This window comes from Penicillium nucicola (genome assembly GCF_028828085.1).
Source record: "Penicillium nucicola strain IBT 29836 chromosome Unknown utg000002l, whole genome shotgun sequence".
Lineage (NCBI taxonomy): Eukaryota > Fungi > Ascomycota > Eurotiomycetes > Eurotiales > Aspergillaceae > Penicillium > Penicillium nucicola.
In genome coordinates, this window is record NW_026643126.1 from 4095306 (window position 1) to 4108374 (window position 13069).

General features: G+C 51.9%; 6 protein-coding genes across 6 annotated transcripts; 3 read left to right on the plus strand and 3 right to left on the minus strand.

Annotated features, from left to right (window-relative positions):
- Window positions 1-675: 675 nt before the first annotated feature.
- Window positions 676-4894, minus strand: N7511_003320 (uncharacterized protein; the record flags this gene model as incomplete). The annotated part of the gene is made up of 5 exons (XM_057125745.1): window positions 676-3067; window positions 3120-3939; window positions 3996-4204; window positions 4267-4385; window positions 4439-4894. The coding sequence occupies 5 exons, from the start codon at window positions 4892-4894 to the stop codon at window positions 676-678; spliced, it is 3996 nt and encodes a 1331-aa protein (XP_056987904.1).
- A 1245-nt stretch (window positions 4895-6139) lies between these two features.
- On the plus strand, window positions 6140-7141 carry N7511_003321 (basic secretory family protein; the record flags this gene model as incomplete). The annotated part of the gene is made up of 1 exon (XM_057125746.1): window positions 6140-7141. The coding sequence occupies one exon, from the start codon at window positions 6140-6142 to the stop codon at window positions 7139-7141; it is 1002 nt and encodes a 333-aa protein (XP_056987905.1).
- A 420-nt stretch (window positions 7142-7561) lies between these two features.
- N7511_003322 (mitochondrial 54S ribosomal protein mL44) lies at window positions 7562-8791 on the minus strand (the record flags this gene model as incomplete). Its single annotated transcript, XM_057125747.1, has 1 exon — window positions 7562-8791. The coding sequence occupies one exon, from the start codon at window positions 8789-8791 to the stop codon at window positions 7562-7564; it is 1230 nt and encodes a 409-aa protein (XP_056987906.1).
- A 278-nt stretch (window positions 8792-9069) lies between these two features.
- Window positions 9070-9444, plus strand: N7511_003323 (uncharacterized protein; the record flags this gene model as incomplete). Its single annotated transcript, XM_057125748.1, has 3 exons — window positions 9070-9092; window positions 9144-9326; window positions 9387-9444. 3 exons carry the CDS (start codon window positions 9070-9072, stop codon window positions 9442-9444), a joined length of 264 nt encoding a protein of 87 aa, XP_056987907.1.
- A 130-nt stretch (window positions 9445-9574) lies between these two features.
- Window positions 9575-10786, minus strand: N7511_003324 (uncharacterized protein; the record flags this gene model as incomplete). Its single annotated transcript, XM_057125749.1, has 2 exons — window positions 9575-10437; window positions 10498-10786. The coding sequence occupies 2 exons, from the start codon at window positions 10784-10786 to the stop codon at window positions 9575-9577; spliced, it is 1152 nt and encodes a 383-aa protein (XP_056987908.1).
- A 459-nt stretch (window positions 10787-11245) lies between these two features.
- On the plus strand, window positions 11246-13049 carry capA (adenylate cyclase-binding protein; the record flags this gene model as incomplete). Its single annotated transcript, XM_057125750.1, has 4 exons — window positions 11246-11292; window positions 11412-11667; window positions 11721-12022; window positions 12074-13049. 4 exons carry the CDS (start codon window positions 11246-11248, stop codon window positions 13047-13049), a joined length of 1581 nt encoding a protein of 526 aa, XP_056987909.1.
- Between the last annotated feature and the right edge of the window lie 20 nt (window positions 13050-13069).

Below are 13069 nucleotides of genomic sequence, written 5' to 3' on the forward strand. Positions count from 1 at the left end.
TGTTCCCACTAAAACCAGGGTCCAGGTCTGACCGTGACGATCGTTTCCGGAGACCGTCTAGGTTGGAACGCGTTCACCAATGTAAGACGAGTATTATTCATACAGTAGGCGACCGAGGCCTTTTGCTCGGCTCAAGGCAATGGTGAGTGGGGTTTTAACTGTGATGCCATTGCCTATTTGCCCATCCACCCTCAACTTCCAACGCTAGGACACTTGCTTGCATTGCAACGCTAGAAAAGTAAGCTTCTGTACTGAGCCAGGGCGTTTTTACTGAGTTAGTGGTTGGCAAGGTTGTCTTTTACAAACATTCCAATATGTCAATTGATTTCTTGTAAGGCGGGAGAATTATTTCAAAGAGATCGGATGTGATATAGTATTGGCTTTACTGGCTTCCTTCTATTGGCGAAGGCTAAAACAGTCAGATCGACCTGTCTGCTAGTCCTAGGCGGCCAGCAGTAGAGGCGCCCACGGCAAGTGCGTCGACAATATCTACGCTATCATTCACACGGTGTTGTAAACTGAAGCTCTTAATTATGAACAGCCTATGTACAGCACACGAAGAAAAAGCATACAAACAGAATGGTAAACGAAATAAGAACCAGAAACCCCGCGGCGAGCGCCACCCGCGCGCCACTTTTTCCCACCTATCTTGTCCAAATCAAAGAAACCGGGGCTCTACTGGGATCGACGAGCCATGAAATACGTGAGAAGGTTGAGAGAGCCCTCGCGGGGAGGTTGGGTGACCTTCTGCACACGCTCGGAGCCGAACGTCAGGTTCAAGAATGTGCAGAGCTCAGTGGCGCTCTTGCGCACACCAGGTCGAGGGTGTCCCAACTGTTGCATGACAACGGCACCGATGCTGGCAAGGAGGTCGTCAGCTACTTCAACTTTAGGACGAGTGAGAGATTGCTGGATTGTGTTGAGGCCCATGATGATAGAGCGGTGGGTCTCGTCGGTTTCCGCGTCCTCGCCGAGATCCAGGGCTTGCAGGACACCGGTGATGGCAGTCTGGGGCAGAGTAAGGAAAACTAATTTGTCGGTCACTTCCTCAAGGCAAGTGACAAAGTGAGAGGAGGATTCGTAGTGTTGGCGGGCTCGAATGAAAGCCGACATCGCCAGCATGTCATAGGGCTGGAACTGTTCGCGGGTGCGTAGAAGCATGGACCGGATGGTGGCTAGAACCTGGGTCTTGACATCATGGTCCTTGCGACTGGTGGGAACTGATTCAAGTTCCCCTAGCAAGGCCTCCAGCATTGCATTGTATTCCTGACTGCGAGGAACGATCTCTTCTCCGTGGTATTGGAAGAGCGCTTGTAACTTCCGGTATCCGGATGGCTCCATGGTCCTGGAGGCGATACGGGCAAGGGCCTTGTGAATCATTTCCCTTGCATTCGCTGGATCTTTGGAACGCGGGCTTGGGCTACGGTGGCGGTCATTGAACTTGCGAATGCGCCGGGTAGAGTCATCGGGTGTTGAGCTAGAAAGAATTGATTGAGACATCGCTTCCATGGATCGCTCTCTCACATTGGCGGGACGGGGTGTCGATTCATTGACTGGCACTTCCTCAAGAGCAGTCGGCTTGACTACAGATCGCGGCACGGGCAAGTCTACAACCTTGCTCATGTGGGGAGTCGCATTCTCGTTGCTGCCATGGCTTTCCGTGCAATGGGTTTCCGGAGAACCTACAGGGGTGTCTTCAAGATCCATCGAGTCAACTCCAGTAACAATGTTGGACGCTGCGGGCTGAACATGACCCCTTGATGGGGATGGGGTTGGCTGAAGGGGCGCACGGCGCGTAGGCGATGGAGTTCGGGCTTCAAAGTTCAGAGCCGAGTCATGGCTAGGTGCCAACTCGGGGGTTGACCTTTTCGCTGATGACATTGTTGAGGTCGAGGCATCCTCTAGCACGGTCTCAGGCTCGGTTGCATGCTGATCGAGCTGTTCCGAGCGGGCGGGAGAACGCACAGGAGAGCGGATGGGGGAACGCGTGGGGATAGAAGACCTTGAAGGCGTAAGGTGGCCAATTGAGTGAGAATGCCGGGTCCGAGTAGGAGTGGTAGGTGTTGTAGGTGTGGCAGGATCCTCATAGATGATCATTGGGTCCGAATGAGGTTTGGAGACAGACTCAGGGACAGGGATCAAGTGTGCGTCAATAGGTGCAGCTACATATGGCTCGGCAATCCGTGGAGATGGTGGCATAACAGCAGGCTCGGCGTATTCCTCGAGCACCATTGGCTCCGGTTCATCAACGGGAACTGACCCTATATGAGTACCATGTGGTGCCGAGTGCAACATAGGCTGTGAGGCAGAAAACTGAGGGCTGTCAAACACCGCAGATGCTGGCGAGAATTGAGGTGGAGAGTGATGATCTTCGGATGCACTTAGATGGTTGTCGTAACGAGGAGTTCGAGGGGTTCGAGGAGTTCTTGCAGAAGATGGATTGGTCAAACTATCGTTCGAATCACTGCGGGCACGACTGGCTGCTCCAAGATCGTTGTGGGACTTTGATTTCGATAAATCGAGCTTCTTAGGCCTACCCTTCGCCGGGCCACTTGGATTCGCCTCATGGGGGCGAATGCGGGGAGCTGTGAGGGGCTTCGCGTTAGGTGTGGATGGTTTAGACTTTACAGAGCGAGGAGAGCTAGTCGGCGGTTTACTAGCAGAGCTGGGATGGGTGGACTGAGTTCGTGACTCAGGGCGGCGGGCGTATGGATCTGCGGTTGCAGGACGACTCAACTCTGCTCTTCGGGGCTTCATGCCAGGTCTCATAGGTGCCGATGACAAAGAAGAAAGAGGAGCTCCGGTGGGTACAGTGCGAGTAGGCCTTGCAGCAGCAGGAGGCTTTGCCTCTGGGAAAGCTTGCTGGACTGACAACGCTGGCTGGGCTGACTCGGGACGAGAAGGCGTTTGAGCTCTCTTACGAGCAGCAATGGCTTCTTGAAGGGCTGTACGACTTTTGGTGGGACTCTTCGCAGGCAATGCAGAAGCGGGCCTCGGGCCACCGTTAGGATTGGACCCATCTTTCTCCAGCAGAGTTCGTGACTTGGCATCAAGTGTATTCATTATCCTTTCTGCAAGTTAGCAAACCATGTATATGAAGAAAATATGGAGAAACATACGCTTCAGCACGCTCAGGCCACACAGAGAAGAAGGTCCAGAAAGTACTGCGACTTGCCTCACGAACAGCCGGGTTTGCATCTGCAAGTCCCTTCTTAATGGCCTTTTCGACGAGATCAAGACCGCCACCATGTTCAACTGTGCTCTTTTGATGGGCCTGTCGAGTGATCAAGGTTTTGAGCCATCCTGTGGCAAATAGACGCACCTGGACGTTCTTGTCCTGGGATGCAAATGAAACATGCTGCAGGAGACGGATACTGAAGGAGACATTTTCAATGACCGCGTCAACAGCTGCATTTCCGTTCTGGGCGGCAATCTTCTTCAAAGCTGAGCAGAGCTTCATCAGGTTCTGCATGATTATTTCAACCATCGAGTCAATTCTAGGACCACATGTGCGCGCGATATCCTGAATCAGGAGACTTCCATTGGTCGACATTGTTGTCCGAAGGGAGTTGACGACCTTGAAAATACCATCAAGGAGTGTCTTTGTAGCATTGATATAGGTCTGCATGAAGTCATGCGGCGCGTTACCTCGCGTAAGTCTGCGGAAAAGAATGACATTCTTTTCACGCTTTGACCAGTTGTCTTCAGACTCCCTCCCCTCAAACCAAGGGAGCATGTCACGCACAAGATCATCGATGTCTCTAGCGGAGGCTACGTCAAAGGGTTCCAGACCATCGTCATCAGGCAATGGTTTCTGGGCCGGTGGGTCACCAGCCGGTGTATGAGATCGGTGGTATGTTGGTGCTTCTACAGGCGCCGAAGGAGCAGCGGATCGTTCGCGATGAGCCCTTGAGGCTGGACGCTTGACGGGTTCCATTTCTGTAAAAAAAGTTAGCAATTGTTCCAATCCAAGGTTGTAAGTAAGCGGTACTGACCATCTTCGGTGTGATCCACGGCATGTGAACGAGATGACATGACTGAGATCGGGCGTTCAGCACGAGAAATTGGTCGTGCAGATGATACAGCCTCGGGATCAGTTGAACCCAGGCCTATGGCTGACAGAATAGAATTTGCGATGGATTTTCTCACTCCGCGAGCCGTGATTTGCTTCTGCAGATCGGATTTCGCTCTCGCAGGTCCAGACCTGGATTTAGCGGTTAGTCATTTCGTGAAAACAACGCATTCACAGGAATTGCAATCACCCACCGGAATAGCTCGATGACAACTTGCTTAGCCGTATCTCTAACACCACTGTCTGCGTCTTCGAGGCAGGCAACCAGAGCAGGAACATGCTGGCGGTATAATAAACCATGGTTTTTGGTCATCTGCACATGTGCGGGTCAATATAAGTCAAGAATTTCTGGGTACATGAGCCTACATTTGACAGCCAAAGCATACTCATTTCCTTTGCCCGAGGGTTTTTTCCGATCAAAGCAACCTCTAGAACATAATACTCGACCTCACTGCCTGCCACAGGCCACAGGTCAGTGAATATTGACGCAGCCTGAGCTCTGATTCGTTCTTTGTGGTCATTCAAGCGTTCTAACAAGAGAGTATACAAGTTGCGCGCTTGGTTGACGATCCACTGCTGCTGGTCTTGTATTGTGAGGCGCTTCAGGAGGTGGCCGAGGGTCGAAAACCCAGCACCGCAGACGGAGTAATGTTGAGAGCTAATGGCGAGGCGCAATGTCTCGAAAATTGTAGCAATGGCGCCTTCTGGGACATTTTTTTGTTTGATATCGGATTTGACACTCGTCAGGTAGGCGACCTTGGAATCAACAGATAAGTTGGGATTTTTAAAGGCCGCCAAGAGCTCTGACGCTTTCGCCTCCATTTTGCGAGTCGGGTCTCGGGTTGTCCTAGGTAGGACAGGTCATGCAAATAGAGCGCAATACGTGTATGCAGTGGTCGGATAACTATGGGAGCCGCTGTGGATGATTGGCGACTTGTTGGCTTTAACACTGTCCAAGGCGAAGGTCAGCAGATATCTCTCAACATCAAATCAAATAGCACATAGTTCTCAAATAACAGCGACGCGAGAAAAAAGGCCAGATCATATGAATGCGCTTGGGTAAATCCGACTGGCTTGAAGACGAAAGACCGGTGATCGCGCAAACAATCGGGAGATGGAGCGGGGTATGAGGAAGGGACTGGAGGTCTGAACTGTGGATGCTTAGGGAATCGAACAGCAGGAGGGGATATCACGTACAGAAGCGCAAAGCAGGATAGCGCAAAGCGATGAGTGTGTTGCAGGTGGGATGTTGCGATGTTGAGGAAAACAAGGGGCGATAAGCGCGTCCCGATAAGCGCGAGGGACAGCAAGAAGGGGCAAAGGGTGAGTGTTGAGGAGTCCGATTGGAGTTGCAATTAAGATTGAGATCTGAGCTCCGGAATAGTTCACTACTTCTACTAATTCCAATGATGTTTTACCTGTGGTTGGGCTGAACACCCGAGCCCAATCCTGTTTCTACCGTTTGTTTACCACTTTTCTCACTAATGGTCGCAATGGCAACGCTATGCACGATCTTATAACAGACCTTTTGAGAAGCAAAGTTTAGTGAGTACTCAAGCTATCTTGAAAATGGAGTGGGAAATAGTAGCTTTACATTCAATTCAACAGGAAAGCCTGCTTGCCATCTTCCGAGACCATGTATATCTCCAGAGAAACATATATCGAACCTTGCATAGATCGATGCATGTTGCAGTACCACAAAACCGCAGCAATTTTGGTCAAAGACGAACTACTGGTCTGAGCCGTATCCAATTGTCTTGCTTTAGGCTAAATATTTGATCTAAATTATATAGCTCTGCATAATAACCCCACGAGGCATAGTGGATCGAGGAAGATCACCGTCACCTATTTTAGATCCAACCCCCCACATAAAAGACCAAAAATGGCATAGACCTAAGCAAGTGCCTGAAGACAGTCTAAGCTGACTTGGTTCTATAGTAAACTCCTCTCAAGTTGGTCGCTTCTGCGAGTCAACCCCGCCTTCCGCATTCAGCAGCCCTGGGCATACTTCAGCACCGTCCGGCCAGACACGATCTCCAAGACTGCACCATAGAACACAGTATCAATATGGCAAGCCCAGCGCCTCCAGTGTCCACCGCAATCCCCAATCTCAACTATCAGCAGCCGCTAAACGCGGAAGAAAAGCACGCCCAAACCAATCTCACAAAGCCCAAGCCCAAGCCCAAGACCCCTCAACCCAAGCCAAAACTACGCCTACACGTCGAAGACCTTCGCCACCCAGCTTCAAGTGTCTTCCTCGCCTTTATCCCAGACATCGGATCAACACTAGACCAAGCCTTGGACAACATAATCAAGCACCTATACACATCGCCAGAGGTAGAGCCAGAAGCAAACACTTCCAAGGCTGCAAGACCAGCACCCTTTATACCGCATTTCACACCTAGCATTCCATCAACCCGCTCTGTGACGGTCTTCCTCCGCGATTATAGCGGTGTGGCTTATACAACCGGTACCGAGCTAGATGATGCCCACAAAGAGATTCATGTCTCACTTCCTTATGTGCAGTATTGTACTTCCAAGGATGATCCGCTTCATGAGTTAGTTGGGGTTCTTACGCATGAGTTGGTGCATTGTTATCAGCATACCGCTCCACCGGCCGCGGATGACAAAGACGGCGAGGGCGATGATGATGATGGCGGTATCCCGCGCCCGCCGGGTGGCTTGATTGAGGGTATTGCAGACTTTGTGAGATTGAAGGCTGGACTTGAGCCGCCTCATTGGAAGAAGCCTCAGTCTAGGAACGAGAGGGCTGAGAAGTGGGATTCAGGGTATCAGCATACGGCTTACTTTTTGGCTTGGCTTGAGGATGTACGGGTAGGAAAGGGGGCTGTTGGGATGTTGAATGATCGGTTGCTGAGAGTTGGATATGTGGGCGAGGCAGATGATGACGGGGAGGAAGCTGTAGGTGGCCGTGTTGGATTTTGGAAGGGCTTGTTCGGCATTGGAGTGGCGGACTTATGGGAGGAATATGGGTGTTATTTGGATGACCCAGCTGGTGCTGGGAGGAGTGGTGGGAATTGGGAGGATGAGATTGTAAACCCGGAGTGATCGAAGATATACATATCAAGAGGGATCAGTGATCTACAGCAGAACAAAGAGCCCATTAGATGATTTTGCTGTGCATTCGATGGATATCTGAGGCACTTCTATATTTGAATGACATGGCCAACAAGTCATCACCTGTCGTTGACCGAGCTTGACTGGAGAGTATAGCAGACGAAAGGGAATGTTATAACAGTAAGGGAAATTGGAAAAAAAGAAGACACCAGATGAATCGAAGGGATTTATAGTCCCATAATGTACAGGGTCCAGTCATGCAGAAGACAGGATAGATGACTCTTTTTGACCGCCGGCCAGCTTCCCATGCGAAAAAATAGCACACCGGAAAAAAAGAAAAGCAACAAAAGAAGACATGAAATAATATGTTACCGTGCCTTTTGAACCAAGGCATACCATTGCACCAATACCTTAAACAACAACCTCGCCCAAGTCGACGTGAACTGGCTTCCAGGGAGCAGCCGATGCTTCCTCCATGGCACTGGGGACACGGACGGAAAGCGGGCTGTAGAGGTACCAACCCTTGAGCGCAGCAACGGCAGCACGCTCGCGGCCCTCCATCAAACTGGCGCCAGCGCCCTCACCAAGCTTGTCATTGCCGGAGAAGATACCAATCACGAAGACAGGGTGTCTGCTCTTACGACCAGTTTCGCTGATAATCTTGGCAACTGGGCGTTCGAAGCCCTCGCGTGCGCACAATCGGTTCAGGTCACGGGCAGGCTTGCGGAAGTTGAACAATTCGGAAATGTTGAGGTGTCGTGAAAGGAAGTGCTGCTCAAAGAATTGCTTGGCGGCGGCACGGCCGGCGTGCAAGTAGATAGCACCCATGACTGCTCGAACAAATTCGGCGCTGGCCTGCTCGGTAGTGACGCCAGTCGCGGCGGTAGCTGGCATGCCCTTGATCGGGTCACCGAATTCATCATCATAGAAGACCTTGGAGGTCACCGTTTTCCGCCAGTTCAACTGTTGTTCGTATGGTCGTACTGTGTCGGAAGCTGGGGTCTCAGGAACCTCGGAGCCAGGCTCGAGTCTTTGGAACTGCAACAGACCAGGGTCGACCTCTCCACCGGGCACCGAGGCCAACTCAACACCCCATTCTCTAGCCATAGCAGCGAGTGTCTTGGGACCAGCGTATGCGTACATGGCGGCGAAGATCACGGTCAACGGCAGGCGAGGGTACTTGCAGATGAGGTGTTCGGTGGTGTAGTAGGAAAGGAGGTCGTGACCGAGGGTGGCCAGTGATGTGTTGTTGAAGTCGGTGTTCGGATCGGCGGATGCATCAACTAGTGTTCGAGCAAGTGTCTCAACGGGTAGTCTGGAGGGAAGGTAGAGTCGGGCGTGGAGGGCAGCAAGTTTTGCGGATTGTTGTGCTGCTTCAACTGTGGGAGAGGGATATTGGAGTTGTGAGTGGCGAGCGTGAGACATGCGCATAATTTCCGACAGCGTCTCATCCACGGGTGTTGAGGCCTCGATGATTGTTGAGTCCTCGATAATTGACTCTTGCGGAGCACCACCGGTCTGGATCGGGGATGCGGTTGATTGATACCGCTGGCCGTACATGTGTTGATGCAGACGGTTGACAGTCCGAGTCCGCGGCCCAAGGACTGAGCTGCTCCATCTTTGGAGCTGCAGCCTCTTCATCTGGGCGACTGTAAGGAATTGAGAGCGAAGAAAGGAAAATTATACAAGGGGAGGGAGAATCGCAACGCAAGCAATTGGCCGTGAAGAGGGAAGAGAAATTGTCGCGGCAGTCACGGGATGACCAGGTCGTGTGAGAGCGCGCTAAGCCTTTTCAGGCCCTAGTGCCTTGGCGGCAGACCTGCGATTGAGACGGCCCTTTCGGCTTCCATTTCAGGACCTATCTAGCACTACGCTCGCTTTTCCCGTTCAACAATCCCTTCAATTGCATCTTCGTCACAATGGGTGGAGGTGGAAAGATCCCGTATGATATTTCCTCGATCAACCCTGCCAGGCGCTAATAGGAGTCGGACAGGTACCCCAAGGAAGTCTGGTCCCCCGCTGGTGGTTGGTACGCCCAGCCGGCCAACTGGAGGGCCAACACTGCGATCATGGGCGCTTTCGTGATTGGCGTTGCTGCCGTTGCCTTCAGCCTCAGCGCGGAGCGCGAGTACCGCGACAAGATGCCCGAACCCGGCCGCTTCTTCCCCAGCCGATAGTAGGTCACCTCGACCCTATCACTCTGACTATGATGCTGACCTAGTTTCTCTTACTCTAGCTGGAGCAAGCAGATTCGCGAGCACGAAGCACAGCAAGCTGCTAAGAACGACTCATGAAGAAAACCCTTGATATTGGCGGTTGTGGGAGGATTTGAACCAAGACGGAACTTTTCTTGCGTGTTTTTCTACTATTTGTTCATTTGTGTGCTGTACGACAATAAAAGGGCGTTCCTCATCAATCCATTGATCAATTGGTCAATAGGTGTTTTCGAGGAGACTCCTCAAGTGTCCTCAATAATCGCTGCGTGTACAGGCGGACCCGTTCCGTGAATTCAGACTGATTCCACAATTCCTTTCCGTTTCCATCAACAGCAATCTGTGGCACACCAATTTGTTCCACTACAAACCCTGCTGCGACAGTCGCACAAATAAGTGCCATGGGGTGGTTTGGGAAGTTGCCCCAAGAGTTGAGGGCCTTGGTCCAGGTCTCGGAGTGCGACAAAACCGAGTCAATGGCCTGGAACGGCTCTCGCCCCGTAGTCACCATACCCTGCGCCAGAGCACCTAGGAAGGAGTTGCCCGCACCCGTGGGGTCAAGCACAGACGTAGCACCAGAGGGATCAGGTTGGTGATAAGCTGGGAGCCAGATCTTGCTGGTCTTGGAGTAAGCGTAGCTGCCGTCCTTCCCGGCCCTAACAACCAGTAGACCATTTCCGTCATGGCCAATGCCGGAGTCTAAAATCCTTTGGACCAGCTTCTGGCTTTCGTCACTTTCTTCGGACCAACCGGGCTGGTCAAACATCATGCCAAGTTCCATGTGATTGGGACTCACGACATCCACGACTTGATTTGCAGCGAAGAACTTCTCTTGTTCCTCCGGGGTACAGAGGTCAGGGACCGGCTCCCAGACAAAGATGGGACGCTTGAATATATCCGCCGTAGACGGAGCTTTGCCTGCCTTTTGCAACTCTTCTCGTCGCTGCAAGATATGTTCGACGATAGAAATACAACGGGATGCAGAACAGACCATATGGAATGTCTTAGACCACATCTGAGTATCCGATAGCATCTCAGGCTCGAGTCGCAACTTTGGAGTCAAGTATTTAAAATCTGCGGGGTCAATCAGCACCTGTATTTCACGAGGATATCATCGCATCCATAGATGTTTACCTCGCTTCTCATTGGGATGGTACCCATTCCAGGCCCTTGTAGTCAGTCGGCTGAGATCATCCCTGAACAGACAATCTGTGTTCCATGATTTGATCACATCTAGGGTTTCGGAAGGAAAATCAGAGCCAACATCCACGATCCAGCTCACGGATTGTGCATATTTGGAGCCGGAAACCAAACGGGCACCCACGACTGCAAATGAAGCTGCTCCACCAAGAATATTCTTGACTGCAGGTCTTGAGTCACCAAACTCAATGTCATCTAGACACAGTGAGCCCATGTCCCGCATTGAGTAGACAAGATTATAGCATACCTAGGATGAACATTCCCAGAGTGCAAAAGTCGACCTCATGTTGACTGTGAGACATGACTCTACCTCTGTAGTTTGAATTGGTCCAGATCAATAGGGCCGAGAGGAACAAGAGAACATTAAGAAGAACAACTGTCTATCAAGTCCTGAAGTGGATCATGAATACATATCGTAATGACAATACTAAAAATACCCACACAACGTCATTGTGTCAGCCCACCATTCCGTACTGTAATGTATCCGTGGGCCTGGAGCCCGGACCTGCAGTCAGGAGCTCCGAACTTCTTTCTTTCCCCTGTCTCTGTAACTTAACTGGTCTTTGATATATCTTATTGCAGGAGCCTTGATCGTCTGCTCGCTTATTAAATTCACATATCTCACCAACCTACATCCTCCCTCCTTTTCGCTCCAACCGTTGGAGCTACGTGTTTGCCTATCATGGCGTCAGGCGGCCACATGCATAACTTCACCACCCTCATCAAGCGGTATGTATAACCGTTGCGCACAGTATTTATTTTACTGCGTTTGAGTCATGCTTGAGTTTCGTTGAAACCGTGTGACAATTTCTCCATATCCTCGACTGACAATGCGCTCCGGTATATAGGCTAGAGGCAGCCACCTCCCGCTTGGAGGATATGGCGATGTCACTCGATGACCCCAGCTCCCCACAGTCCATGGGCGGCGCTTCTTCTTCTGTGCCTTCTACTCCAGAACCCCCTAAGCCCGCTCCTCCGCCACCCGCAGCTCCCGTGGCAGCCCCGGTCCCGCCGCAGATCGAAGACTTCGATGCCTTGATCAAGGGCGATGTTCAGAACTTTGTGAACCTAGGAGAGAAAATTGGTGGTCTGGTTGCCGAGCAGGTAGGCCTCTCTGATATCTTTTTCGCGGTGATCAGTTATTGACTACAGATCAGTCGAAAGCCGTCCTGCAAGCCTTCAAGGCTGAGCGCACCTATCTCTACGTCGTGACAAAGGCCAAGAAGCCCGATACGCAGCCCCCAGAGTTAATGACCGACCTGCACAAGGCCTCGGACAGCATCAACAACATTCGCGAGTCAAACCGTGCGTCTCCGCTGTTCAATCACCTCAGTGCTGTCGCAGAGGGCATTGTTGCGCTCGCCTGGTTCTTTGAGAGCAAGCCCGCGGAATTCGTCGCGGACATGATCGGTGGCATTGAGTACTACGGAAATAAGGTCTTGAAGGAGTACAAGGACAAGTGAGTATTTCGCCACTAAGTCGCAAGATCTAAAAATTGACATTTTGACAGGGACCGTACACATGTCGACTACATCAAGGCCTACTCCCAGAACTTCAAGTCCCTTGCTGAATATCTCAAGAAGCACTTCCCCAAAGGCCTTACCTGGAACAACGAGAACGGCATCGATGCTCTCGAAGCTTTGAAGCAAGCCAAGGGCGGACCTGCTTCCCCCGCTGGGGGTACCCTTCCTCCCCCTCCTCCTCCCCCAGTGCCTTCTCTCAATGTGCCCCGCGGCGGTGCTCCTCCCCCACCACCTCCCCCTGGCATTCCTCCCGCCCCCGCTCCTGCAGCTCCGTCTCCCGACATGGGCGCCGTGTTCGACCAGCTCAACCAGGGTGAGGCTATCACCTCCAGCCTCCGCAAGGTTGACAAGTCAGAGATGACCCACAAGAACCCCGGTCTGCGCACCAGCTCAGCCGTCACAGAGGGCTCCAGTGCCAACCGCGGGAAGTCTCCCGCGCCCAGTAAGAAGCCTAAGCCAGAGAACATGCGCACCCGTAAGCCCCCTCGCAAGGAACTCGAGGGCAACAAGTGGCTCGTCGAAAACTTCGACAACCCTGGTGATATTATTGAGATCCCCGCGCAGCAAAATCAGTCTATCCTGATCACCCGCTGCAACAAGACCATTATCAAGGTCGCTAACAAGGCCAACGCCATCGCTATCGACAACTGCACCGGTCTCTCTCTCATCGTTGACTCCCTGGTCAGTAGTCTCGACGTTATCAAGTGCCCTAAGTTTGCTCTCCAGATCGACGGCACTGCCCCTACCCTGCTTTTGGACCAGGTTGACGGCGCTGCTATTTACCTTGGCCCACAGAGTCTCAACACTGAGATCTTCACCAGCAAATCCTCTGCTATCAACATCAATCTTCCTCCTAAGGAGGGCACTGATGAAGATACTAAAGAGTGTCCTCTCCCCGAGCAGTTCAAGAGCTACATCAAGAACGGTGTGCTGGTGAGCGAGATTGTTGAGCATGCTGGTTAAGCAGTTCGTATCGTATGCCA